Source organism: Apiospora kogelbergensis, assembly GCF_038363985.1.
Source record: "Apiospora kogelbergensis strain CBS 113332 chromosome Unknown utg000007l_segment0_segment0, whole genome shotgun sequence".
Classification (NCBI taxonomy): domain Eukaryota; kingdom Fungi; phylum Ascomycota; class Sordariomycetes; order Amphisphaeriales; family Apiosporaceae; genus Apiospora; species Apiospora kogelbergensis.
Genome location: NW_027117424.1, coordinates 1600369 through 1627988, shown reverse-complemented (window position 1 = coordinate 1627988; position 27620 = coordinate 1600369). Strand labels below are relative to the sequence as shown.

The 27620-nt window shown below is 53.5% G+C and overlaps 8 protein-coding genes across 8 annotated transcripts; 5 read left to right on the top strand and 3 right to left on the bottom strand.

Annotated features, from left to right (window-relative positions):
- Positions 1 to 1321: 1321 nt before the first annotated feature.
- PG998_010865 (uncharacterized protein) lies at positions 1322 to 1522 on the top strand (the record flags this gene model as incomplete). Its single annotated transcript, XM_066877681.1, has 1 exon — positions 1322 to 1522. One exon carries the CDS (start codon positions 1322 to 1324, stop codon positions 1520 to 1522), a length of 201 nt encoding a protein of 66 aa, XP_066726735.1.
- Positions 1523 to 7601: 6079 nt separating this feature from the next.
- PG998_010864 (mitochondrial hypoxia responsive domain protein) lies at positions 7602 to 8321 on the top strand (the record flags this gene model as incomplete). Its single annotated transcript, XM_066877680.1, has 1 exon — positions 7602 to 8321. The coding sequence occupies one exon, from the start codon at positions 7602 to 7604 to the stop codon at positions 8319 to 8321; it is 720 nt and encodes a 239-aa protein (XP_066726734.1).
- Positions 8322 to 10664: 2343 nt separating this feature from the next.
- PG998_010863 (galactose oxidase) lies at positions 10665 to 12236 on the bottom strand (the record flags this gene model as incomplete). The annotated part of the gene is made up of 3 exons (XM_066877679.1): positions 10665 to 11304; positions 11372 to 11693; positions 11726 to 12236. The coding sequence occupies 3 exons, from the start codon at positions 12234 to 12236 to the stop codon at positions 10665 to 10667; spliced, it is 1473 nt and encodes a 490-aa protein (XP_066726733.1).
- A 1708-nt stretch (positions 12237 to 13944) lies between these two features.
- On the top strand, positions 13945 to 16263 carry PG998_010862 (tRNA-dihydrouridine(47) synthase; the record flags this gene model as incomplete). The annotated part of the gene is made up of 4 exons (XM_066877678.1): positions 13945 to 14129; positions 14184 to 15479; positions 15626 to 16117; positions 16176 to 16263. 4 exons carry the CDS (start codon positions 13945 to 13947, stop codon positions 16261 to 16263), a joined length of 2061 nt encoding a protein of 686 aa, XP_066726732.1.
- Positions 16264 to 16361: 98 nt separating this feature from the next.
- On the bottom strand, positions 16362 to 18009 carry PG998_010861 (F-box domain-containing protein; the record flags this gene model as incomplete). Its single annotated transcript, XM_066877677.1, has 2 exons — positions 16362 to 16592; positions 16615 to 18009. The coding sequence occupies 2 exons, from the start codon at positions 18007 to 18009 to the stop codon at positions 16362 to 16364; spliced, it is 1626 nt and encodes a 541-aa protein (XP_066726731.1).
- A 987-nt stretch (positions 18010 to 18996) lies between these two features.
- Positions 18997 to 20397, top strand: PG998_010860 (mitochondrial carrier domain-containing protein; the record flags this gene model as incomplete). The annotated part of the gene is made up of 3 exons (XM_066877676.1): positions 18997 to 19192; positions 19249 to 20138; positions 20203 to 20397. 3 exons carry the CDS (start codon positions 18997 to 18999, stop codon positions 20395 to 20397), a joined length of 1281 nt encoding a protein of 426 aa, XP_066726730.1.
- An 821-nt stretch (positions 20398 to 21218) lies between these two features.
- On the top strand, positions 21219 to 22557 carry PG998_010859 (Uracil-DNA glycosylase; the record flags this gene model as incomplete). The annotated part of the gene is made up of 2 exons (XM_066877675.1): positions 21219 to 21583; positions 21696 to 22557. The coding sequence occupies 2 exons, from the start codon at positions 21219 to 21221 to the stop codon at positions 22555 to 22557; spliced, it is 1227 nt and encodes a 408-aa protein (XP_066726729.1).
- A 2685-nt stretch (positions 22558 to 25242) lies between these two features.
- On the bottom strand, positions 25243 to 25705 carry PG998_010858 (uncharacterized protein; the record flags this gene model as incomplete). The annotated part of the gene is made up of 2 exons (XM_066877674.1): positions 25243 to 25389; positions 25544 to 25705. The coding sequence occupies 2 exons, from the start codon at positions 25703 to 25705 to the stop codon at positions 25243 to 25245; spliced, it is 309 nt and encodes a 102-aa protein (XP_066726728.1).
- Between the last annotated feature and the right edge of the window lie 1915 nt (positions 25706 to 27620).

Sequence of the window (27620 nt, the reverse complement as noted above, 5' to 3'; positions counted from 1 at the left end):
GCGCTAGGGCACTTCTGGAAAGTAGTACGTGCTGCTGATGGATGGGCAGCAATAAATCGCCAACGGCCTTTTTGGAGGGGGGACGTAGATGTAGGTCGGAATGCAAACCAAGTCAAGTCAACAAGAGAACAGAGATATATCCAAATTCAACTGTGTGCAACCAAGAGAGAATAACAAGAGATCTCGCCAGGCGGGAAAATAAAAGGATGGGTTGCGAGGGATGTTGACTTAATGAGGTATCATAAGATGTTATGTAGGGCAGGTAGGTTGTGTGTGTACATGTATAGGCAGGCGCACCTGCACCTGCATCCACCCCCTGCAAATGTATGAATTGCCGCTTATGGGGGGGAGTAGTTAGGCTTCGGCGCAAGGCCGGTCACAAGTACGGGATCTTTTTACTTGCTCTTGTCTCTAACCTGCTTGCTGCTTGTACCGCACCAGGCCAGACAGAAAGGGAAAGTACTTCCCAGGCGACCAGAGACGGGTTCCCAGATTTTTGGCCGCCGTAGGCTTTACGAAGGAGGCGGTCGGGGTTAGGGATGGATGGAGATGAGCAGTTATGGGGTACTGTATGTGTAATGGATAATTGGGCTTGATGGAAATGGAGTCGTTTAAAGCCAGCGGCGGCTTGACGCGACTAAATTTCCAAAGGGTCCAGGTCCAGGTTCAAGGTCCAGGGAAGTGGCTAGTTGACCACGCCAACAGGCCAGGATCAAGGCTGTTTGGTTTGTCCTTGTTGAGTACGGAGTAGCAGCAGAGAGCAGAGAGCAGAGGGCAGAGCAGAGCAGAGAAGAGCAGAGCAGAGCAGAAAGGTGTGATTTATCACGGAGTAAATGCTGTGCGACGACAACAAACGGGGCAGGAGATGGAGAGAAAAGGAACTTCCTCCGAGTGGCTTCCGTCCTTGCTCGATAGGTGCCGGAGGGAGTTTATGAGTTATGTGTTATGAGCGCAAACAAGGCCGCAAGCCACTCTCCCCCGTCTTATAAGCACGGTAACATGTAGCAGTACCGGTCCCAGTCGAAGGCAAACCAAGAACCGGAGCGAGGGCTAATGTAATCTAAGAGTCCGTGGCTGCAGATGCCACATGGAAATTGTAACCTTGTTCCCAAGGTGAGTCAAGTTGGTTTGCCTCTAACTCGAGTATTGGCCAATATTGGATATTCGAACACGATATGTGGTGTTTGGAAGCTATCTAGAAAATAACAAAACAAGGCGGGTGTCGCTCGAGTCTGTCTGCACAACGCAACGAGCAGGCAGAGCCTCTTGCTACTTGCTGGCTGGCTGGCTCCCGCACCTGCACTTAATGACAATGCTAATGATGACGGTAATAAAAGACGCCGAGCCCGAACCTCGGAGTCGGCGAGGAAAGACGCTACTGCGACGCAAGAGCCTCGACAGCCTGTCTCTGGACTTGGGACGAGATGAGGAGATAAGATGGGATGGGGAACTGGAGTATACTGTACCGTACAGTACACGCACCAACTGGATGATCGATGTGGCGCTCAAGTTGACGCTTTGAGCTTCAACATGTGGGGATATCTGTGTTGCGCGTCTCGTGGGTTGAGGTGCCTCCATTATGAGTGCAGATCTAGAAGTATCATGGAGGGGAAGAGGTCTGATAGGCCTCCTCTGCTCCGGCTTGGATGTCAAGTAACTTGGGGATCTGATGGTTTTCGAGGTAACGAACCACTCCCACCATGGAATCGCCAGCTTCTCGCCTACCAAGCTGAAGGTTAACTGACGTTTGATGTCGTAGCTGCTTCAGGCATATGCACGGAGGATTCAATTCAGCCAGGTGCCAGGGGGAGACCGAGGCCAGCCAGCCGGATTCAGTTACGGTAGCCAATGATCTGCTGCTGCGAGCCACTTTTTGTTGAGAATAGAAGAAGCAATTCTGGGACTTCGTGCTTGGATGCGCTGTGGGCGCTACTCCAAACGTATCGATCGAACACACTCGTAATGATTCTCGTCCCCAAACACCAAGAGAGCAGGTTGGCGCCTGGACCCAGGAAAACAGGTATCATCCAGACCCCCCTTGGCACTTGGTCCATTGCATCGCTGACGTTGGGGAGGAGCAAAAGTACCGATTCCCGATTATCGTCAACTTGTTTGCCTTCAGTCCTGACTCATGTATGCATGTCAGATGCGGAAGAGGGTGTGCAGTCATCGTGTAGTGCCAGTGTGTCAGGGTTACACTTGGATTCTGAGCGAGTCGCTTAAGAATGATCAATTTGGTGGTGAGACCGATCCATGCAAGTAAGCCGGGACCACGGGAGTCGATAATCCTCTGCCATCTTGGACTGGACTTGGCAGCTTCGAGGAAAGGAAGGAAATACTACTATGACTCCGGGTCGGGATCCGCGAGCGACGACATCATCCCGCCTGCTAACCTGCTGCCGGCTCCTATAATAGAGTTTTGGAGTAGCGATTTACACATGGCTGGATAAGCAATCGATTACATCAGTTTGGCACTTCTGATACGAGGATCAAACGACACCATACTTAGTAGCCGGCCAAATGGGACTCTCTGCCTCGTTCCGCGGAGGCAATGAGGACGAGATTGCCATGGTTTAATCGCAGGTGACGATGGCATTAGATATTCCTTGGATCTGCTGCCATTGGCAACTAACCGGACGAGGCTAGGACTCAGGTGCTGCTACCACTACGGCACCCGAAGAAAGCTACCTACTTCGGACGAAACCCGCCCTGCGCCCTGCTCCCATTCGGCGACGAGTCGACTGAGTTTACAGTCGCTGTACGTGTATGATTATGACTGCATTGCAGCCACGGCCTCTGACGGGGTGTGCGCATGTTTGGCCCGGCAATTGCTCTCGATGCCGTCTTTCTCAACGCCATCCATATTGCGGCGTGGGCTGTCTTCCGGGTCAACGCAGAGATCCTCTCGCGCGGCGTGCGGTTACGTCAAGAGATGGGAACTGGACCGACCGTCCGGCTTCATCTCGATCTCTTTACACACAATCCACTCAAATGTTCTTCTCCAAGGCTTCTTTGCCATGGTACTAACGGCCGCTTGACTCATGGGGCTGCATCGACTACCAAGTTGGGTTCTTGTCTAGTGGCCTTGACAGCATGGGTCCTTTACACCCCATTGGACGAGACGACCCAGCCATCCAGCTCAGCTAGGCTGAGCTAGTCGCCAGAGCACTAGCACTGGCCAGAGGCCCGCCCCAGCACCCATCGGCTATCAACCTAGTAAGGGTACCTATCTGTGCAAACAAACACAGCAGAACAAACTCTCTCGCGGGCAAGTAGTTGTACATACTGCTCGAATTGTCCAATGTGGAAATCTCATTCCGGAGTGCGGGTGTTCTACGTAGGTGCTCCCAATAGCCAAGACTTCCTTCGTGTTCCCGGCTGTGGCGTTGATTGTGTCTTCTTAGCCATTCCCACGGCAGATCAAGATCTGGGACCGCATCCGAAGCAAACATCAATGCCGCTGGTAATCAAAACGGCGACAATCAAACGGGAGAGGCACTGGGTATAAGCACACATTACAGCCCGGCCCAGTCCGGCTCGACCTAGGACCATAGCAGCACCAGCAGATTCAGTAGCAGCCTCTCGCGTCTATCCTTAGCAGCGAGGCTTCGGCACACTCATCATACAACTGCATCGGGACTGGTAACACTCGGGTGCACGCATTTGGTATGGAAGTGTGGTTACCGGATCGGCCTGCAACCGCTCACGGGGCTTGGGCACCATGATGGCGAGGAGATGACCGATGCTCTGTGTAAGTTGCAGGTGGGCCAAGTCGACACGGTTTCCTGTCCGTCTTTAGGCGTTGCTACTTACGTAGGGGAAGGACGTCGTGACACGATGCAAAGTGCCCATTCTCGGTCTCTGGTGGTGGGGTTGCCCGTCATTCTGTGCCTTTCTTAACTTGATCCGTTGGGGGACCCAGCCTTTCCGCAAGGATCACCCCTCAACGCTGACCGTCAAAGGAAATGTCATTCATACAAGTGCGATAGATTCCCTACGCCGCAAGGTGCATTTCACGTCGCTAATGCATTAACATGATTCAACATGCAACGCCCCCTCATAGCATATCGATAGTGGTAGAGTAGTGGGAGTACTTCCGTAGTGGTAAAATGGAAATGCCGTTCAAGGTGCTCGAGCAATAACGAATACTAAGTTGCATCAGCACACGCGACTAACTGCCTCCTACCAATGCGATGCGAGCCAGTCAGCAGCTGCATGGCTGCTTGCTTTAGGACTAGCCAAGAAAGACGGGAACATCCATCCATCACCTCAGCTTTCTGTCCCGCTGGACGTGCTTGCTTCCATCCATCGTTCTATCTCGATATTGGCCACAGCCGGGCGGCATTAACGCCTCGCCCGTCTCGCAGTAAGTAGTAACCGTACTGTCGTCGCGGGAATCGTCTCACGAACCTAATTCCGATCGAGCCTCTTTCAATTCCGAGGACTTTGGCGCTTCTACCTCCATCTATAACACGTCCACACTATATGCCGATTATATACCGAGTGATATCAATTGCAGGGTTTCATAAGCGGATCGGTGGCACCTTGGGCACCGGCGCTTTCTGCGTAAACAGTTCTCCTGCAAAGGGCCAACCTTTCTAGAACACTCAACAAAGGAAGGAATAATATAAAAACAAAAATTAAACAATGTTCTTTTTTTGGTGTGGAAACCTCACCGACAGGTTGACATCATTGTGTATTGTTTCCCCATCTACCACGGGATCCCAGACTCGAGCATCGAATGCCATTGATCACAAGTAGATTTCGCTTGAGTAGTTGCATGTTCACCGCCTCTGGCATTTTCCCGCTTCGGCAGGACGGCAGCCACTGATGGTGGGTAAGTCATTTCCCGGCGTGTGTGTGGCCATTTTCGGGAGAGGATGTCTGTCCATGTGTTGTTGTCGCGGTTCTCGCTCAGTTAGTGGAGTGTTTCTGCTTTGTTTGTTGCTTCTCCCGCCAAGCCACGAAGCCTGTGTCAGCTTTTCCTTCGGCCTAGCTGGTACGGAGAGCAACGTCGTGCCTCCACTCGAACGAGCATCGTGGCCTTTGCGGTCGACCACGGCTGCACAGACCAAGATCGATTACCGAGAGGAGTGGTGGTATGTATCGGTGGATTACCTCAATGCTGGCCTGGACTCCTCTCTCACACTCTCCATCTCCATGTGAACATGGGGCCTTTGAAACGTAATGGCCGATTCGCTTTGGCCGATTGATGGAACTATTTGTCTTGTTGTGTCCTAGCAATCCTGGTAGCCCCCTCACCGAGCGTAACCTCGTGGAAACCATCGTGCCGGGACACACCAGGTCGTCACATTCACACTGGCTCCATATATGTTTCCCAGCGGATATGGACAATGCACGACAGCCGCGGCTCTTACTGTACAATGTGCTGATCTCGTTTACTAGATGCTACATTCTACGCACGAATGTTGTTTACTTGTGATATATCCCTGCACAATCGTCAGTTGTAAATGCGAGCGGTTCGATTATATCTCCGGCTAGCACATATATGTGGTGCACTACCCGCAGGGAACAGGACATTCCTCTTTCTTCGAAACAAGCAACTCCCAACGGCTTTGCGGGTCGTTTGATTGCACCTCTTACCTGAAGGCAGGCAGTCTAGTCACGCTGCGTCGCTTTCAATGCAGGGGCTCAACGTGACACGGCTCAGGGACTCAGGGACATGGAAGTCAAGGAGATACATAGCAAGCCCTATATTATCTTTGTTTCAACTCATCATTAACAACTCTCGAATTATCATACAGCCCCTGGTCGTCATTACTGGCGAGCATGGCTATACCGCGGTCTTATATCACAGGTTTCAGGCCTTCCTCACCGATGAGCGCGCATCGCCCGACAGTGATAATAGTCCTAATCCACCTTATATGACTCGAGGTATGTATATTGGAACGGCTTGATCATGCTGGGTGTCAGCAAAGCTGCGGCTCCAGCCAAACCTTGAACACGTCCACCTACTCGAAGAGACATCGTGGCGGTCAAACGATTATGGGGGGCTCATACACACCGCATGCCTCTGTTGTCATACATTACACTTGGGGTCCTTGTCTGAAAAGTCTCAAGTTCCAGTCTGGTTAGCCAAAGCGACTGCCGAGGTATGTAGGATGGATCTGGTCTGGGATCCTATTGCTCGGGTTGAGGCAACAAGGTACAGCGTTGGCAATCAGCCTTGCCGATGGGCTGCGCCCACAGTCTCGCCGAGTTCCTGGGACCCTGCCACAGACCCTAGAATTTTTCTAGAATCGAAACCCGCCGCCAGCGTCCAGGCTACTGCACTCGGAAGTCACAGCGGCTAGACCCCCTTGTTCATGCTACCTCAAAGTCAAGGTGCCCAGCACGCACGCGCTTCCTCCAATTGCCGTATGTCTAGGTTCACATGATCCTGTCCGTGGTTCACAATGAACCGTTCTATTACCTTAAATAAGAAACCCCCAAACGTTCTTGCGTCCTTGGTTGTCATAATATTCTTCCCATTGCACTCCATCGAGGGATTGGAACTGTTCGGCTTGTCCCGATCTCGAGTCAAGGCAAGGGCACGCACCGAAAGTGTTAAGCAAGAAATATGCAATGCCTCCAGAAAACTACGAACCAAAGGCCGCGGGGTACGCTCCGGGCTTTGGGCGCAATGCAGCAGCACGTCGGGAAAGACTGCGGCTAATTCAAACGGCGGACTGCAAGACTGTACTATTAGCCAAGTGAGATCCCTCCTGTTTGGAATCTCAGATAAGCTGGGTAAATGTGGGAGAAGGGCGCGGAAGAACGGCGGCCTGGCCAGTATTCCATCCCGGGACTTCGCGAACAATGGGCGCTTGTTTCCGCCTGTTCTCGCAATACGCCGCCGGTGACAGGCTGCTTGCCCTGTTTTTCTTTCGGTGTCCATGAGGTAAGCAGGTAAGCAAATACCGAACGGCGAACCAAACGGCGAAGCTGCTCGGGCTTCAGCTGGCTGTCAGCTGGCAAGTAGCAAGCGCCACAGGCGGCTGTCTGGAATCGCATTTACTGCCAGCTGTTCCGTCAGTTGGTCTTCGACCGGTCCAAACTCGGGGTTTGAAAAAGAATAGCGCCCTTCAGAATCTGGCATGATATCATCCATAATCGCATGATGCATTCGCTACGCCAAAGCTCCTAGGGAAAACGTCCTCGTGCAACTTACTCAGCTTCCGCCAGCCAGCCAAAATCTGCCCTGGAACTCCCGTACACCTAAAAGCTTTTCCCTTGGAGCTGCTTGTCTTTGCAACTTCTTTGGATACTCTTTTGTATATATAGATCTGAAAGCAACGGAAAGGCCCAGACTATTGTCCCTGCCGCGTATTCCCACATCGTATCAAATATCTCTCATATCATACCACCCTTCCGCATAACACAGACCTCGATACAAACGTGTGGACCAACAACTTCATCTACAAGCCAACGTGCATCTGACGATCTCGTTCGTGCACCGGAACCGCCCATTTCGAAAGGGGTCGAAAGAGAATAACAAGACCGGCCGCTGCTTTGCCAGGACATCTTCCCTTCGTCGAACGTTTTCACCTCGGTACCACCGCATATCCCCAGAAGCGCCTAATATTAATTCCCCCGCCAAGATGAAGGTCGTCTCGCAGGAAGAGGAAGCAGCCCACTACAACGCCGTGCTCAAGGGCGGAGCCATCGGAGGCGGGCTGGGCCTGGGTCTCGGTCTGTTGGGCGTCATAGGCGCGTCGAAGCGCTACCCGGCGTTCCGCGGCCTGACGCTGCCCTTCCGCTCCTTCTTGGTGACGTCGACGTCGACATTCGGCGCCATCGTCAACGCCGAGCGGTACAGCATCGAGTTCCACAAGCTGAACAACCCGATGAACTTTTACGTCGACGAGGCCACCAAGGCCAACCAGATCGCCGACCAGCAGAAGACGACGGCGGAGCGCCTCAACGACTGGGGCCGCGAGAACCGCTACTCGATCGTCTTCGCCTCGTGGATCGCCTCCATGGGCATCGCCATCGGTATAGTCGGTCGCAGCAAGTACCTGTCCACTTCGCAGAAGCTGGTCCAGGCCCGTGTGTATGCCCAAGGCCTTACCCTAGCCGTCCTCATCGCCACCGCCGCCTTCGAGACCGCCGACGCCCGCTCCGGCCAGGGCCGCTGGGAGACGGTCAAGGTGCTCGACCCCGATGACCCCGAACACAAGAAGATCATCGAGAAGCGCGTGCACAAGGAGGAGTATGAGGGCCAGGACCTGTGGATGGACATGGTCGCCGCCGAGGAGCGCCGCATCGCCGAGCGCGAGAAGGCCAAGACGCCGGAAGGCAAGGAGGGTGCCAGCAAATGAGAAACCCCATTGGATTGATCTTTGCTTTGAATTTCCTAGCGCGACGGGCTCGGGGTTTGCGACCTCCCCCGCAAGCTTGGGCATTCGTCGTCCGTTGGAAAAGCCTGAATTAGAAAACAAAATGCGGCATTGCTTTACATCGCTGGAGTTAGGAGGGGTTTGGCTTCTCGCATGGCGGAGGTGGTTTTGCTTCATACCATTTCCATTTGTTGGTACATCACCTGTTTCGGAGCCCCTTTCGTAAGGCAACAGAATTGCCAACGGGGCGGGCTGGGGACGAAGCGCAATCAAGATAGACAGGCATATTTCTGTCCTGGGGAAGACATAGGAATTTATTGAAGAATGAATTGTACAGGCACTGCACCCACCCAAACATGTCTGCTGTGTTGTTGACTTGCTGTTAGTTCTCCGGTAAAGAGTATTGCTCCGAGGGAATGGATGGCCGACGTAACATCGTTCCATCGGATGTCCAGATCTCGCTGTAACGGCGTTCCACGAAGGTTGTCAAGAAAGCAAGGCAGAGGTGCCGTTACGGACACATACATATATGTATATATATAATAGACATCCCAACATTATATTTTCCCACAAATACGGCAGTTGGTGGTGGCAAGATCGCAAGATTGGCGGACGGACACTGCACACTTTGGGCCATGATCAGCTGTTGTCATGCTGTATATCTGTCTAGTGGGTATTTAAACCCAAGTCATTCTACGTGAATACCCCACGAGCGAAGGAATTTTGGCTACGCGTATACACGTCCACACGAGAGAAAGGCCGCGGCTTTTTGTCCGAGCAAGACAGGACTGTTGTTGAGCCTAGCCCCACGAGAAACTATCCATGGGAGGGGAAGATAAGAAAAGGGGCGGGCGACTTGCTGCTTAGGCAGTTGCTTGCTTATATGAGCAAATTGCCTGATAGTTTTACTACACTTTACTTAGGTATGGATGCTTTGAGAACGAGGTCTGCCTGGCGGCGAGCTCCGCCTCTCTGGGCTGTTGCTGCTGTTGCTGTTGCATACGCTGACGATGGGGATATGGACTCATTGCGCTATTATTCACCCTTAAACCCTTAAGGGTGTATATGTTGTGCCCCCGTAGCCTTCCTCTGGCCCGAGGGCGGTGTTCTACATGCGTGTCCATATTGCATACGCTTCATATATATCGCCAGCCCAAGCCGAGGTAGTATCGACGGTAGCGTGTATGTGTTCGCGAAGTTCTATTTACTTCCTCATGTGACTCTTTCCCGTATAGGTGCATTGTGATCCCCGTATCTATGCCTTCTGTTCCTCTCCATTAGCCTCGCTGTTTGATTGAAAATCGGCAATCAGGGTGTCGTGGATTTTGCCACATACGAAAGAGAGTGTTGATTCGGCTCAAAGCACCGTTGAGCCGCATCGATGTGGTGCGTCGAAGAGACGTGATGTTTGGACACCGGGGCGAGGAAAACAGTTGCCGCCGGTTGTCCTCGTCACTTGTCCTCGTCAATCTTGATAAGTAGATCATCGACTGACTACTACGAGCACGTGAAGGAGAACATCAAAGTTGAGTTACTTGTAGCTTGCCCAAGCCGACACCCTAAAACCGTTCAACTACGAACTCATTCTATTCTTTTCTTCTACCTGGCTTCCCTTCTTCTCCCTCCCGGCCCTTTCTCCTTCTTCACGAAATAGATGGGGCGTCATTCGTTATAAATAATGTCATAATTATACAATTCATTCGGTTTAGATATCGAAGAAAGGGGTATTTCATGAAAGATGTCCCGCTATTCCATCAATCGTAACACGCTTTCCCCCAAGAATGCACATCAAAATACCGCCCAACAGACATTGTGTATCCCAAAGTAAATAAAATCCCCGTCGCGCCCTCCCCCAGTCGATGGTTGGTTGCTAACTACTAGTCCTTCAAACTTGTGTGAGTCGTTGTAGCAGCCATTCGGGTTTCGCCCATAGAGGATGATACCATAAAATAGTAGCAGATGGCCAGGCTTTCTGTTGAGCCCGGTTGCTCCTAACCTACACCCCTTCTCTCCCCCAGCCCAAAATTCTAGACATGATAGGTATCTTGGACAACATAGGCCTATAGATAAACTATAAAGTCCCATGGAGGGATGGAGTAGCACCTGGAAAAACCCCTGGTATTTCTGAGGTAAGCATTGTGCTCGGACGGCCAAATCTTGACGACCTGACACCCCCATGCGACGTAAATAAGGTATATCCAAACCAGGGGCGTCAGCTCCGACTCGAGATAGGGCTGGCCAGCATACGTCAGAGGTCATAGTTTCAATCAAACCTGCTGACGAACCCCGTCTTGCCCCCTTCGTTGCCTAACATGGATTGGCTAATCACACTTCAATAGTGAAATGACTGATCTGGGAGTAATAGGCATGTACCGCTAGCTCTAGCATCCATACATCGCTGAACACTTCGCTGCCGTCGAAGCCGCCGATCACCACCAGCCGACTGTCGTACAGTATGGTGCCGTGGTAACCTCTGCCGCTGGGCGGCAAGCCGTATATTCTCCGCTTATCCCACGTCATGGTCACCAGGTTCAGCAGTAGGACGTCATTGGAGTATTCGTTGCCGTCGTGACCTCCTATCACGAAGAGGTATGACCCCACGATGGTGGCCGTGTGGGAAAGCCGCCGGAAGGTGATTGGTATGCCCACGGCCTTCCACGTGTGCGTGTCAACGTCGTATACCCATACGTCATTGAAGCACTCCCCGCCGTCCGACCCGCCATAGATGATCAGCTTGCTGCCTACCATGTTCGCGGTGTGGTAGCCTCGGGCCTTCGGACGATTGTCCCGTGCCGTCGTGCTGTTGGGGCTGCTGGAGGTAGGGCTCGAAACGAGTTTCCAGCTCATCTTGGTCACATCGGAGACGTCGAGCCTCCAGATGTCGTTGAGCGCCCGGACGCCATCACCGCCTCCAAAGACGTATATGCCGTTCTTGTACAAACAAGCTGTATGTGCCCTCCTTGGGCTGGGCGCCTTCTCCCCCGACTATCTTTGGCCGATGCCACCGAAAGTTAACGGTGTCTAAAACGTACACGTCGTTGTAATATGCTGGGCCATCGCCGCCGCCAAATATGACTAGTTTTTTGCCCACCGCCGTGCACGTCATGGCCCGCAGCGGGACAGGAATATCCCCCACTACATGGGGGCTGCTCCAGTGGAAGGAATCGGCATCCAATACATATAGCTCATTGAAGCAGGCCCGGGAATCGCAGCCCCCGAAGACGTAGACGTTGCTTCCGACCAGTGTCGTCGTATGAGCACGCAGAGGTGTGTGAGCAGCCCCTGAGACGGGGGCTCGCGACCAGTACATGCCAGACGAGGGGCAGCTGGGACGTCGGGCGCCGTCGCGGGATCCTGGAGAGGAGGAAACGCTGTGTAGGGGCCACGTGCGCGGGCAGCCTGGCTCGGTTTTCGTGGAGGAGTTTCCTTGGCCGGGGCGGATTTGCTTGCAATGGCAGACGTGGAGCGCAAGGCTAACGGACGTCTCGAATCACTGTCTCGGCCTCCACCCTCTGTTGACGAGCCAGCATATATATCACCAGAGGAGCGCGCACTGGCGCTAGTGTCGCCATTGGTAGAAGCCGTCTTGAAGGCGGGCGGGGTTGCGCCGGCTGCGTGGGCTGTGACGGCGGGGGTGCAACAAAGGATGCTTTGGCTGCTGTAGACTGGGAGCGCTGCCGTATCGAACTTTCCGAGGCCTTGCGCCGACCTCCGTGGCTCTGGCTCTTGGAGGATAAGTGGCCTGGCGTATGGCTTCGGATAGGGGAGGGCGCGGTCGAGCGATTCGTCCTGGTCCGAGGCTTGGCCCTGAGCTGCGGTGGGAGAAGGCAGTTGGATCTTCTGAGAGCGCACTGTCCGAGTCTTCGAAGATGACGAAGGACGGGAGGTGTCGGCCATGTTTGTTTATCAGCGAGCTGGGACGAGCGATAATGACATGTCGTTACCCCTGAGTGTGAAAACTCGAAAAGAACGTGTTGTGGTCGCAATGACGAAGGAGTTGCTGGTAGTATTGGTGACAGCAGGCTGGGGCAGTCACTGGGGCGTTACGAAACACTGTAACCGGCACGCGACGTCAATGTCAACAGGGGGCTCTCGGCTGCGACAATGCAGGATCAGGCGTAGATCTGACCAAGGACCCAATTGGAGAAAGAAAAGCAAGAATATAAAAAACAATTATTTGAGGCCTAATCTGGCCGTATGGGAGATAGCTAAGACTGGTCATGGGACAGAAGCCGGAAAGAATGAAAGAAGAAAAAGAGCATGAGCTTTGTCAATGCGTGGTTGTGTGGTTGTGTGGTTGCGTGGCAGGCCGACAGCAACGACGGGCTTCACGTTGGTCCTGGTCTGGCCTGGACTGTGGACTGGAATGCGTGCGATACAGCCACCTGGCTGGGTGGTTTTTGTTTTGCTCTGCTCTGCTTGCTCTCCTGTTCCTGCTGGGCCCCTCCTCCAAATCCCACAGCAAAGAGGCGAAGAGAGATTGCGGAGACGCTTAGGTGCAGCCGTGCAGTTGCAGAAGTGCCGAACAGAAAGAATAACGGATACGCGATGGATTCACTGTGGATTGGGGACGGATGGTTGAGACATTTGAGAGGACAGAGAACATCCAGGGGTTTGCTGTCAATCAATGTCATGGCATGTGTGCTTGTGCTCGACGTGCTCGACGTGCTCTCCAAGTTACAACAAGTACGTGCTCTACTGTCGGGACTAGCAGCTCGACAGCTCAGCCCAATACATAGACACAACTAGCCCAGCCCCCTGCATGAAGCTGATGAACCTGGGTTTCGTCCTGTCTAGATGTCTACAGTGCTCTAATGCAACGAGAGAAAGCCAGCTACTCTATTGATAGGCGCGCCCACGATTCCCTGCCAGTGATGTTGATTAATCGACTGAATGATTGCTCAATGTGCTGCTGCTGCTGCTGCTCTCGCCTTTTACTTGGTGTCCAACCTGTCTGTACCTGCAGGTGCCAAGTATTCGGCAGGAGGTGATTTGCTTCATCTGAAGTTATCAAGTGAAGCTTGGACTACGACTGGTGTGTTTTGTGAGGTGACGGCCTCGGAGCTTAACGGGATCTTCCGAACACACCGTCCTCAAACCAGACGATGGTAATTTGATGGTTCTCGCCTTTGCATCCACCTACACTCCAGTATTGTACTTTCGCCTACGTAAGGCAGATATGTACGGAGGGAGTATGTATGGTATTTCATGTATCAGCAGCAGGTAGGCACTTCCCCCAGTTCCCTACGCTGGCAAGTATTCATTTGGAAGGTGGGGTAAGGTTACAGGGCATTGACTGATCGTGCTGGTCCTAAAGTTAGGTTAGTGTGGTGAGTGAATCTGTGAGTGCGGCAGTCAGAGTGTGTACTATGGGAGCTACAGGCTATCAAATCTGGATGGGGCATATCCATCAATATCGATTAACGGGGGTACCCTTAGTGCAAGCAGCAAGTACGCTACGCCGCTACCTAGCAAATTGACCCTGTAGCCTGCTGGGTGGCAGACCTGAAAATTTATGACAAAGTTGCAGTGACATAATCAACCAACAGCGTTAGGACATCTTGGTGCATCGTGCCTCTCGCATACACACCCCTGATAAGTTGCCATGGCTAACGAGGGGCCCTCCGACATAAAGATGGAGGATTCCCTTCATCCTGCAAGCAAGCGTGAAAACGATAACGATGTCACCCAACCTGAAGACGCAACCGAGGGTCCAGTTTCCAAGAAACTCAAAACTCAGGACGATCCCGTCGACAACAGGAAAAAAGGATTCGCAGCCATCAAAGCTGAGTGAGTATCACATTTCACCCGTCTCTCACATGTCTAGCATGCTGATAGGTCCAGATACCTCATCAACAACGCTGTTGCCCAGACCAAGGTAGTCGACGATGATGCGGCTGAGGCTTCCATTAGCACCAGTGACCCTGTCAATGGCAAGCCAGACCCTCGCGGTGATTCTCGCGACAATAGGGATAATGGCAAGAAGGACAAGCCCCGCAAGAAGCAGAAGGGCCAGAACAAGGAACGCCAGTATGGAAACTTCTCTGATGCCATAAAGCTTTGCAACAGCGTTGCCTATTCCAACGAGTTCTCGCCCAGGGAATGCAGGTTCGGCGAGAGGTGCAACTTGGGCCACGACCTGCGTGACTACATTGCCAAGGGACGGCGTGAGGACCTTGATACCCTCGGCGGGAAGTGCCCCGTCTTTGAATCCTTTGGGAGGTGCCCGTCGGGCTGGAAATGCCGGTTTGTCAAGAGCCACTCTGAGGAGGTCGAGCGCGAAGATGGGCGGAAGGAACTCGTCCTCCGCGGTGCTGGCGATTCTTCTCGGCCTTTCTCTGGGGAAGACGAGTCAGCAGACGCACGCCCGGGAACAGTCAACATTTCCACCAGCGAACAGAAATGGAGCCTCGCGAAGAAGAAGGCCAACCTGGAAAAATCCGATAAGTACATCGAATGGCTCAACGCCGATGCCTCGCGCTCAAGAGACTTCCATAACAAAAAAGGAGGCCCTAGTACCGAAAACCAAGAGGATCTGAAAACAGCACGCGATGAATTCAGAGCTCAATTCGTGGACCCTCCCCTTAAGCCAAGCGAAAAGCGCAAGATCTACTTCGGTCGCGAGACACCAGTGCTTGCTCCGCTAACGACGCAGGGGAATCTCCCCTTCCGGAGACTTTGTGTTGAGCTCGGTGCGCAAGTCACATATTCGGAGATGGCCATGGCAATGCCTCTGGTTCAGGGAGCGAAGGGAGACTGGGCTCTTATGAAGGCATCAACGTCCGAAATATCTCCTCCCCGCTACGCCCCTCTGGATGGGCAGATCGTGAAGGGCTACGATAACTCGAAAGATCTCAAGTTCGGTGCGCAGATCTCGGCCAATCAGCCATGGATTGCTATCAAGGCAACCGAGGCGCTCACCAGCTTCATGCCCCATTTGCGAGTGGTTGATCTCAACTGTGGATGCCCTATCGATATGGTGTACACTACGGGCGCCGGGTCTGGACTCCTCGACGCACCTAACAAAATGGAACGAATGATCCGAGGAATGAACACTGTTTCTGGCGAAGTGCCCATAACAGCCAAACTGCGAATGGGCATTCGTGATGCCAAGCCGAATGCCGCCAAGACCATTGAGAGGTTAGCCTTCGGTGGTGAAGAGCAACGCGAATTCCTGGGAGCCCCTGGATGTGCCGCGGTTACGCTGCATGGCCGAAGCCGTCAACAGCGTTACACAAGGAGCGCCAACTGGTCTTATATCGCGGAATGCGCGGCCATGATCAAAGGGTACAACCAAAGAAGGACGACCTTGCGGACACAGCGAAGGAGCCCGACGCGAGCACTCAGGCCAATTCAGCTGACGGGAAGATGTACTTCTTGGGTAACGGCGACTGCTACTCGCATGTCGACTACTTTGACCACGTCGACAACGCCAAGGTCGACAGCGTCATGATTGCCCGCGGTGCCATGATAAAACCCTGGATCTTCGAGGAAATCGAAAAGGGTCAGTATCTCGATAAGTCCGCCACCGAGCGTCTGGAATACGTCGAGAAGTTCTGCAAGTACGGTATGGAAGCTTGGGGCTCCGACGAGCTCGGCATCGGGTTCACGAGACGGTTCTTGCTCGAATGGCTGAGCTTCACGCACCGCTACATTCCCATCGGGCTCCTGGAGCGTCTTCCGCCCAACCTGAATGAACGACCTCCTGCGTACCGGGGCCGCAACGAACTCGAGACGCTCTTGGCCAGTGACAACTACAAGGACTGGATCAAGATAAGGTAAGCAACTCCTCCGTGTAGCATACTCCCAAGAAATTTACGCTAACTCTCGTTTTAGTGAGATGTATCTCGGACCAGCTCATCCTGGTTTCAATTTCCAACCTAAGCACAGGTCCAACAGCTACGAGATGGAGGCAGAGGGTTGAACGGCCACGGCCTTTGTATTATGTGTCACTTGCTCATGAGATAAATAAAAGATCCAGGCTACCTAGCTAGTCGTTTTCTATGAAACAATGCATTGCTTCTATACACCACCAAAGCCGTAGCTCTTTACGCGACTAAAGTAGTATGCTTTGTCGTTCTTCAACTCGAAGGTACCCCAGTCGTCCGTCAGCCGGTTGTAGCTCCAGAAGCCCTTCCAGGCCAGCTTGTTATTGCGCGCGCCCTTGCCAGCACTCTTGAGGGCCAAGTCCATGCGGTACTCGTACTTGGGCCCGACGGAGCTCTCCGTCTCGATGAACAGGTCGCCCTCGACCTCGGCGGGGTCGGCACCGGACCCCTCCTGCTGGTCGAGGGCGGGGGCACGACAGGCGCCAGCGGCCCTTGCGGGCCTCGCTCATGACGGCGGTCGGCAGGTAGGCCATGGCCTTGTTCTCGTGCTGACGGACGAGCTCCTTGGTCAGGCTGTGAACCACGTCGGCCGGGTCGGCCGTCGTGAGCAGGCTGATGACGGTACCGTCGCGGAAAAAACGCAGGTAGCGGTAGTAGGTCACGATGTGCACGGGGCTGTTCCAGGTGATCTGGTTGCCCGTCGACTGTCCCTGACGGAAGTAGTTGACAGTGCTGATGTAGCAGCCGTTGAACCGGATGCGCGGGCGCCGCCGCCACATGTTCTGCCACGACGATGCGTACAGGCTGCTCCGCACAAGCTCAAGCGTCGTGGCCTCGGCCTCGGCCTTCTGGTGCTGCCGCAGCTCCTCAAGGGTCAGGAAGTCCTCGGCATCCTCGAGCGTCCTCGGGGTATCGTCGCGGCTCAGGTCCTCCCAGGATATGCCCCGCTGGAAATGGTAGACCATGGCGCCGAACCCGAATTCCTCTCCGAGGCTGACGCGGCGCCAGATTCGGTCTTCTGTCGCCACCAGAAACGCGAAACGCTTGCAGACCTGTGACAGGCGCACAAAGTCGGCGATGTCCAGGACCGCCACGTCGCGCAGGATGTGGACTAGGATCTCCTCTGGGAGTTGTGACATGGGGCTGGGAGGAGGCGGCATCCCCTCCACTGCCGGGGGCGCTCCTTGGATGCTCAACCCAGCGAAGCTGGCGATCAAGTCGGGCAACGAAAGAGGGGGTCCATCTAGGGAATGGTGAGCAGTGTTTGGGACCGTGACGGGCGCGTTGGACGGATTAGTTGCCGCTGCAGCTTCGGGGGTCGACGCATGCTGCTGCTGCGGTTGCTTGCCCCATCGGCCCGGGAAATGCTTGTCTCGGTAGGCCTTCTCCACGTGGTTATCCAACCTGAAGGCGCGACGGTAGAGATGGAGACTATCCCCGAGCTTGCCGGCGGTCTCCTTGTCCACGGCCTTTTCGTAGAACTCGAGAGCCGTCTCGGGCTCTTTCTCAACTTCTCCGGGGCCCTGTTCGAATGCGGCGAGCGTGTTGGGGACTGTTACCGGGCCGTTCGGCTCATCGAACGCTTCGCCCCTGGTAAGGTCGTCATCGTCTTCTTGATGCTGGTGAGAGGCAATTTTGGATGCGATTTTAGGGTTTGTGGGCGGCTCATGTCTCCCACGATGGGGTAACCTGGATGACGAGGCTGCCTGCACCTTCTGGGGACGTTGCTGTTGTTGCTGCTGCTGTTGCTGGGTGGTGGAGGTGCTGTTGGTGGCCGTATTCCTAGAACGTGCTACCTCGGCCCGCCATTGTTCTCTGAAGTTCTCTAATTCGGACTCCATCTTTTGCGTAATTGTAATCTCAATGCCAGTCTCAATGTCTACAGACTCTATAATAAGGCCTCTAAAATGACCTATAAATCTTCTGAATCATCAGATCAGATGGGAGTCATCCGGCGAGGCGTTGGATGATAGGAGTTATGATATGCTTCTTATCTTATCGGTATAGTGGGTGGTTATGTAGCTAGTAGGTGGAAGGGTGGGTTGTATGCGCAACCTGCGACCAGAGCTGCGACATGGCTGCCTAGGATCGACGGTCTGCGCCAGAAACCGACATTGACCGCTGTGCATTGAATCTTCCCTAGAATAGCCTATCGGTCGACTGCATGTACGGGGTATTCGCCGACGTAATGATACTGACACTAGCTGGATGGCGATCGTTGGAGATTGTTGGAGTCTCGCTCTGATCGATAAACGGATGACATCATGACAATGTTTGGTTCGCTCCTTGTGATGATGGGTTGGGAATGCTACGGTGGCGATAGAAAGTCCAATTGATATCTCACAAGGAATGCCCACCGTCTGCCGTCCTTTGATCAAATCCTCGCCCGTAGAAACCATTCGCCAATGGTCGAAGCAGAACAGTTCCTGACCTGACAGAAGCCAATTAGTCAGCGTGGCATTCATGTACGAGCGCCTTTCCAATCCCCCGCTGATACCCGCGAATTCCATCCCGGCGGGTCCTCTCGCCTCGGGGTTCCTGCAAGCTGCCCTGCGCTGTGCAGAAAAAAAGTCTTGGCTCAACTCTAGTACGAGACGGCCCCGGGGATTCAGTCCGCAATCGCTCTCGACTATCGACTATCGACTATCGCCGTCCTTGTCCCTTTTCGCCATTGACTTCGTTGCCCGCCCCCTCATCTGACCGAAGTCACCAATTCCTCTTTCTTCTTCGACACAAAGCCGAATTGGAAAGCGGCAGCGCCTCCTTCCCATAGCCCTGCAATTCGACGAAGCGGCCTTTCCCGGACAAACCCGGGGGTCGCCCACACGATGAGTAACGTAACTCAGCCCTTCGGTGGCCTGAATCACGACAGATTGGGAGGCCAGAATCGGCACCCCGAGGATGCTTTTGTTGGACAGACCATGGTCGCATCTCAAGACGACGCCCCCGACGCACCTATTGAGATCACCGCCGGTCAAAAGATGTTGTCTGCCATATCGGGCAGCCTGTTCACGTCAATGCTAAGTGCGTTCCTGCCGTGCAACTCACTCAAAAAAGCCTGCATGCTAACCTTAGCAAAGTGACGCCGCTCGACGTTGTGCGCGTTCGACTGCAATCCCAAGCTTCGCCTCAACCACAAGCCTGCACAGCCGATGTGCAAAAGCTTGCCGTCTCGACCCCGAATGTCTTCCGTCCTTCCAACCTCGGCGTCACGGCTTGTTGCCGAGAGGTTTTCTTCATGAACAACAATGCCGAGGCCTGCATCGCAGCAAATGTAGGGGGGTCACAAGTAACTAGCGATTGCGCAGTGGAACATGCGCAGCGAAGAACTTTCAATTCGACCTTCGACGGCATCAGGAAGATCGCCCGCAATGAGGGCGTTACAACACTCTGGCGGGGTCTTTCGCCAACCGTGGTTATGGCCGTGCCGGCCAACATCATCTACTTTACGGGCTACGAATGGCTCCGATATAACAAGTCGAGCCCCATAAATAACATCAGCTCAGACACCACAGCGCCCTTTTACGCCGGGGCTACGGCCCGAGTGGTCGCGGCTTCGGCAATCAACCCAATCGAGCTCTTCCGCACGCGTCTTCAGGCATCTCGCGGAGCCAGTGCCACAAGTGCCATGGCCGAGACGGTAACGGGCGTGAAGGACATGGTCGCCCAACATGGGTACCGCTCCCTCTGGCGCGGCATTACCCTGACCCTGTGGCGCGATGTGCCCTTCTCTGGGATGTACTGGTTCGGTTACGAGACAATTCGAGGGAAACTCACAGACATGCGCGAAGAGCGCCGTGGTCGTTCCATCTTGCCCGAGGAGGGCTCAAAGACACGAGCCCGCAGTCGGTCACAGAGCAGGGAGAACCATACGGCAACTTTCCTGGATAGTTTTACCGCAGGCGCAACGTCGGGCGCATTTGCGACTATTGTCACAATGCCCTTTGACGTTGGAAAGACGAGAACCCAGGTCTTCCGAGATGGCTCAAAGAAGGCTGCAACGGGGGGCAGAAAACCTGGCACCAGAGGAACAGTCTATGTTGCGGCTACTCCGACACATCATCGCCACCGAGGGCGTATCTGGGCTTTGGAAAGGCTGGTTTCCGCGAGTCTTAAAGGTTGCACCTTCCTGTGCTATCATGATCAGCAGCTACGAAGTGGGCAAGCGAGTCTTCCGTGGCATGAACGAAAGGAAGGCCAAAGAGCAAATCGGGCTCGAAACGCCCTGAACACCCAAAAGCATCGCCACTCATACATTGATTTTGTTGCATTAGCAGGCGTTTTCTTCACACTTTACACACGATACCTACATCAGGAGCGCTGGTGGGCTTATGAATTGGAACAGGGTAGTTCGAATAGATGTTGGGAACACGAGTCCTCGGAATAGATGATGACCTCATAGACGGGACAGATGGCATCCGTGTAATGATACGATAATATAGATATATGTATACTTATTTGTACACTAGTTAGTTAAGAAAGCCCTAGGCCATAAAGGCCTCATTGTCTAACCTATTCTAACGAACTCTACCGTTCAGCACGCAATTGTTTGCCTGGTACGCTCAAGCTCTCACGATCTGTATCTGGCATATGTATGGCATGCAAGTACTTTAGCTCACCGCGATCGTTTCGCGTTTCGCACACGAACTCCACGTCGCGTCCGCGACGCGCTCTGACGTCGTCAATCCCAGCACCACTTTACAGCTACGTGTACAGCCTCCCATTTTCTGCTCTGCTACGCTACGAACCACCCCTGCCGTTTAGCACACCGACTGTCTCAACTAAAACTGATGACTTTCTTGCTTCCCCAGATCCAACTTTCAGCTCCATAGCATTAACAGAAGCCCGATTCAAAATTGCGGTTTCACGTGTATATCGATATCTTCCATACTTCTCATCCTCCTCACCACCCTGCCCTTACCAATACCCACATTGGCGTATCAAATCCCCACGGCTGCCTCCGATCCGGCCTCTGCTCCGGCCCCTGTATGCTCCAGATATCTGGAATAATCTCCGTCGTTCAATCTCCATCCCTTCACACACCACCGCAATGTCGACATTAAAACGAAAGGCCGCCGCCGCCAACGAGGCCAATAAGAAGTCCAAGCCCAATGCCAGCATCACGTCCTTTTTCGCGGCCCCCAAGCCCGCCGCTGCCGCCAGCGGCACATCTTCTTCGGCGGCAGCTGCTCCTGGGCCGGCCGTCAAGTTCGACAAGGCCAAGTGGGTGGCCAGCCTAGATGCCGAGCAGAAGAAGCTGCTGCAGCTCGAGATCGATACTTTGGACGTCAGCTGGCTGGCTCACCTCAAGGATGATATCACGAGCAAGGAGTTCTTGGAGCTCAAGCAGTTCCTCGAGCGTGAGAAGACTCAGGGCAAGAAGGTGTTCCCACCGCCCGAAGATATTTATTCATGGTACGTCGTTATTCCCCGGTCCTCTGGCCATCCTCTTGCTGCCTGCTCCCTACAATTGCCATTCCATTACACCGCAATAAGTGACTAAAACGATATCTTTCCTATTTTCTAGGTCCCGCCACACTCCCTTCCACACCGTCAAGATCGTCATCCTGGGCCAAGACCCGTACCATAACGTCAACCAGGCTCACGGCCTCGCCTTCTCCGTGAGGCCCCCGACGACGACGCCACCCTCGCTCCGCAACATATTCATTGGGCTGAAGAAAGACTACCCGGACTTCGTGGTGCCGGCCAAGAACGCGGGCCTCCTGACCCCCTGGGCCGACCGGGGCGTCCTCATGCTCAACACATGCCTCACGGTGCGTGCCCACGAGGCCAACTCGCACGCCAACCGCGGCTGGGAGCGCTTCACACAACGCGTCATCGACCTGGTGGCGGCCCGCCGCACCCGCGGCGTCGTGTTCATGGCCTGGGGCACCCCCGCCGGCAAGCGCGTCATGAAGGTCGACGCCAAGCGTCATCTCGTGCTCAAGTCGGTTCATCCGAGCCCCTTGAGTGCCTCTCGGGGGTTCTTCGACTGCGGGCACTTCCGCAAGGCCAACGATTGGCTCGTCACGAAATACGGCGCCGGTTCGGAAATCGACTGGGACCTGTCCCCCAAGAAGGCGAAACCAGCTCCCGTCCCGGCATCACCAGACACCAAAGCTGAGGAGAAACCCGAGGGTAAAAAGGCCGAGACAAAGGATGTGAAGAAGAAGGAGAATGTCGACCCTTCTCCTGCCGTCGTAGTGGTGGGCACGGACGAGGAAAAAGAGGATGGCACTGTCCAGGAGAAGAGCGAGGTGCTGGATAAGGCGGGTGAGGATCCGACCGTTAGTGAAAAGAATCGAGGACGGTCAACACCTGAGGATGTGTGCACATCAGGTGATACCGGTCTTAGCTTTGCATTGGAGGAACTGGCCACTTATGATTAAACCTACAGGGTGCTTGCAAACGAAAGAGTTACGATGTTCCCTGTCTTGGGATAACAGAGAAGGGGGCGGCTGCGGCGTTGTGCATCGTCGCTAGAATCGGCGGAATTAGGGTGAAGTTGTGGCTTTGCACACAAAACTTTGTACTATATGGTTGGATGGTTGGTTCGGGGGATAACGACGTTTGATCAAGGGGTTTATCAAAATAATAGTGAGCTGGACGATATATGTTGTTCGATCCTGGTGGACGATACCGCACATACACATGGCACTTGAAGAGGCCGCGAAGCTGTATTTACTATATAGGCCGTGACAGGAATATGCGATCAAGAAATACGAGATATATTGCGATGACTCACTGTGCCAACAACTAGACTTGAGTGTTTTGTTCAGAGGATACTGTAGGTACCAGTGGTGCTGTCCTGGCTGTCTCTTGTAGCGATGAGGCACGCTAGGAATGGGCCATGAAGGAAATTGAGAGCCGGGTATGGTCATGGTGCCTGCCTGCCATATTGCCTCGAGATCATAGCTACCTACCTACTCTTTTGACTCCTGTGGACATGTCCAACAACGATTTAGAAGACATCGTGCTGTTTACATCGGATACCATAGCTAGTTCATCAACCTCTTATACGAGAGATGAAGCAGTTAGGCGCCCAACTGCAAGCTATTCTCGGCATGGGGAGCTATCATGGGAAACCTTATATTTGCCACTACCGTTGATTGTTGTAGCTGATTTAGGGGCTGTAGCCACTATGCCCTACACGAGGAGATTCGTACACCGCTTCGTAGAGAGTCTGCCTTAAGGGAATATCAAGATGGTGTTTGAACCTGGAGCCCTATCGTGGCACTGCCGCCAGCCCTCAACCCTCAGCCCCAGTCCCTCCTCTGCACAGGCCTAGGAGCCCCTATTATTCTGTCTTGAGGGAACATAAGATCATTGGGCTCTGCCAATATCCAGTGTTTCACGAACGGCCAAAGGAAGGGGGGGCTTCGCCCAGCAGTGTGCTTTCGTGGTGGCGCTGTAGGCTCTCACCCGTACTGGTTGCCCTGTGAGACCCATCACACCTACGCAGCCCAGCTCCCACCACGTTCGTCGTCTCCCGTCCCGAACCAAGACCTTGAAACACTGCTCTAGTTACCTCGACGTGGTGAGTGGCCTGCCAAACAGTTCCACATAGCCTTCAATATCCAAACACAGGAATCAAACTCTGCATTGCCGATATATACAACCACATAGTGCGACGTGAATAAGTAAATGATAATTACTCAGTCCCCATTCGACGAGGAAAAGCCACAATAATGAGAAGTCCGACCTTGTACGGGGTTTGGTGTCCTTCCTAGGGTGACTTCGGGAAGGCGGCGCCCTTCCCCTTGAATTACGGACGCCCACGACTGATGAGTTTCGAGAGCGAGGCTGTGGTGTCGAGTCGACGAAGCAACGCTTGTAACACTGCGATTTTCCGCTACCAAATCGTTGGCGCAATCTTCCTTCGTGATGGTATGAGTATCAGGGGGCCCCTTTCCAGATAATAGCGCACAAAGTGAGACTGGAATGTACGACTGCATCTCAGACCTGGTGGTAACATGGCCTCCGGTGGTGTACAAGGGAGGTTTTTTCCTGTAATCAATTTGTCTTGGAAGAAGGCGGCCATCCACCAACTTGACTCCGTCAAGAGTTTTAGCAGACAACGGGTAGAGGAAGAGCAAGCAAGCAAGTACGCATGGAAATTGACACGATGTCGGAAAAGGAGGACCGAGCTGTATCCCCCGATCAGCTGGAAATTATCTAAGACACACTACATGTAGGATAAGATGCTTATAGAGCGTATGTGGATCATGTGCAACCACGATTTACCGTATGAAAATAATTGGTTAAGTAGCAAAGATGGGAAAAGAAGATGACGCATGTAAGTGAGTGTAAGACATTGAATAATTGAAGGCGGGCGGAGGAGCGCCATCTGAAACCAAAAATCCCGGAAAGCTGGACAGACTTGATGAACACCTTGATCGTGGGGTAGGCGACTGACTCGGACAGAAAAACAGAGACAGGTTGGATGTTTACATTTCGATACAAGTGGAAAAAGGAAAGAAAAGCGAAGCCCGAAGTGAAGAAAGCCGAAATAACCCAACATGCTTCTACGATGCTGGTCCAATGAGGTTGGGATGATGAAACGAAGGCGACATGTCAGATAAAGAATGGACAGTATCATCTGATAATTCATCACCGACGCCCCACAAGCCCGAGGAGGAGCGTGTCTCGAAAAAGGCTTTGTGTCAACGTGGGATTCCTGTCTGTACCAACCTTGGAAAACTCCCCGCAAAACAGCTCGGGCAAGAATACCACTGTGATATGTTTTCAACTCCTTACCATGTTGCATTGACACCCGCCCGTTGGCGGTGGAGTAGAGACGACGCTGGCGGCAGATCCGGATGGCGGACGGACTGCGAAATGATCACTGACACCTGACCAGCACACATGTATGCATGTAAAACAGATTTGGGGAGACGGTGCTCCTATCGGGTTGCCATCTAGCCATGTCCTGAGATGCATAACCCCGTGTAGGTGTGACGTGTGGCCACTTACAGTAGATATGCACTATGCAGGCACATTCCGGACAGTAAAGTCAATACACATCGAAACCCTCCGATTCCCGGGCCCTGCACCGAAGCCCCCAGCTGCGCCCTCTATTCGCACCGGACGACGACGTAGGTCAGAATGATGATGGCGGGGTTATGGTAGGTAGTTTGCTGGCGCAGCTGGTGCCGATCGATTTGAACCTTGAAACCTAAAATGGTGCGGTAGATCGGTCTCTTGATGCGGGCGAGGATGTGCTGTGTTAGTGCTGTCGTGAAGAAACCAACTACCGACGGCGCACCAAAGAGGGCCTCGCCTCACCGGAGCAACTGGTCTAATCATACTTAATAGTGCCACAGGCAATACCCGTAGGGCTCGCTAGACTATTCGTTCGGACACGTTGCCCCATACGATGACGGTGTTTTTTTCTACCGGCGGCCATATGGATGCACGGGATAGAATCGACATGCAGGTGGGAGGTGCGTGCCCCTCGCCCGTAGCCATAGCCATGGCCGTGGCTATACCTAGTCCTGAGCTGAGCTGAGCCATGCCCATGCCCATGCCCATGCCCATGCCATGTGTGTATTTATGTGCGTGCGCGTGTGTGTTGCGCAGTCTGAGTGAATGCCAACTCATACGTCGGGCTTGTCTTAACGAAGACGGGCAGTCTTGGAGAGCCAATGGCCATCGCCAGACGGGCGATCATCAGTTTGATGAGCTGTGTGCTTCATGCATGGTGCGCTCTCGATTGGCCTGGGAAAAAGGGGCTGGAGTGGATACGTGGTGGTGGGGGAGCCGGCTTGCATAGTGTTGGCACCTACAAGTGACACCAGGGAAGGATTCCATGCCATGGTTACTATTTCCTTCATGTGTTTTCGTACTGCCGTTTCTCTTGTTTGCCATCGTCCATGAGAAGGGCAGCTGGCTGGCGAGGACATCTTTTTCTTTTGACTCGTGCATGGAATAGAGTAGCTGAAAGGCAAGCAGCGCTTCGTTCGTCATGGGCTGTCGTGCTGTATGCAGTCATTGACTGACTACCTCTGGCGTGCAGAAGTCGTACGAAGCGTTCTGCCGTGCCTGCAGGCCTCGCGGCGATAATGCTGTTCATGGCGTCATCGGAAATTGGGCGTGATACGGAAGAAATGGGAGCTTCTGGTCGGCGATACCGGGGCGACATGTTGATTCATATTGGGTTGGGTAACTGCAGCAATCATTACCAGCCTGCAGTCGAGTCGACAGCTAGCAGATCCAACTCGCTGTAGGTATGCAGACGAAAAGCTGTCGATATAATCCAAGACAATCTGTCAGAGAGATAGGGCAGGTATCGGATGTGGTAATTTCAGACCCCTGTGACAAGTTTTGGGGGTGGACTGGGAGAATTACATAGAGCAAGTAGAAGACCAGAAGAGAAAAAAAGACACCCCCCGGACGCTCTTGGCCACACGGACGAACCCAAGTCCCAAGGCAGTTAGATCCAAGGTTAGACAGGCCACCCTTAAGCCACCCTTCAATTTCCTGAGAAGTCGCGCCTCGGTCCAGGAAGCTAGAAGCAAACAAGCAAAGCGACGCAAGGAGACTCAAGCACGCTTGAAGAAATCATAGAGCCTAGCCCTGCACTACGCCGTGCTCCGTACGCGGTACTCCGTATGCACATCTCGTCTCGTCAGTCTCTTCAACGCCTGACGACGTCGGTAGGACGCTACAGACTGCGGAGTGTCTTGGTGTGTACCTGACAAGGTGCATGTGTTTGTCCAGGCCGCTTGCCCGATTAGGCATCACTTTCAATATCAGATTCAGGGGACCACCACGGCTTACTGGGATCCAGGCCAATCAATGCGTCCCAAAACCAGCGTCCATTTCCATACACAGACAGCAGCAACGGCGGCCCAGTACTGGCCCAGTAGGAAACACTTCGGTGGCCCATCATTCGTCCCACATCCACCTGGTCGGCAGCAGTGGACAAGGCCAAATCGAAACAATCTCTAATCTCTCTTGGTTGCTCTGCGCAGCGCGTGATAGGAGGAGACGGAGGAAAAAGAGAGGGAAAAACCCAGATACATACCTGCCGCATGTATGTAGGTAATCAACCCGGTCCAACCAGGGAGGAGAGGAGGAGGGGGAGTTTACTGCTCCTTTACTTGTACTGCTCCCATCCATGTTCGGATGCGTCTGCCACCGTCACACCACATACATTGCATACTATTACTACTACTACTACTACTACTACTACAGTGTACCTACTTGACTTTCCCATCCGTCAATATCCACCCCCTCGCAAGTCTATGTTGTCGGCTTCTGCTTTTGACTTCGACCCAATCCTTTCTTTATTGAAACCTACGCGTGTTGGCACCGATTTTCTCTTGTTCAGGGTTTTGCGATATTGATTGATACTTTTCATCTAACCTGCCATTTTCGTCCCGGGCCGCCGTTCATTTTCCAAAGCCGGTTTACTCGTTCGCGCTCGTTCGTTCGTGCAGCCCACCCGTTC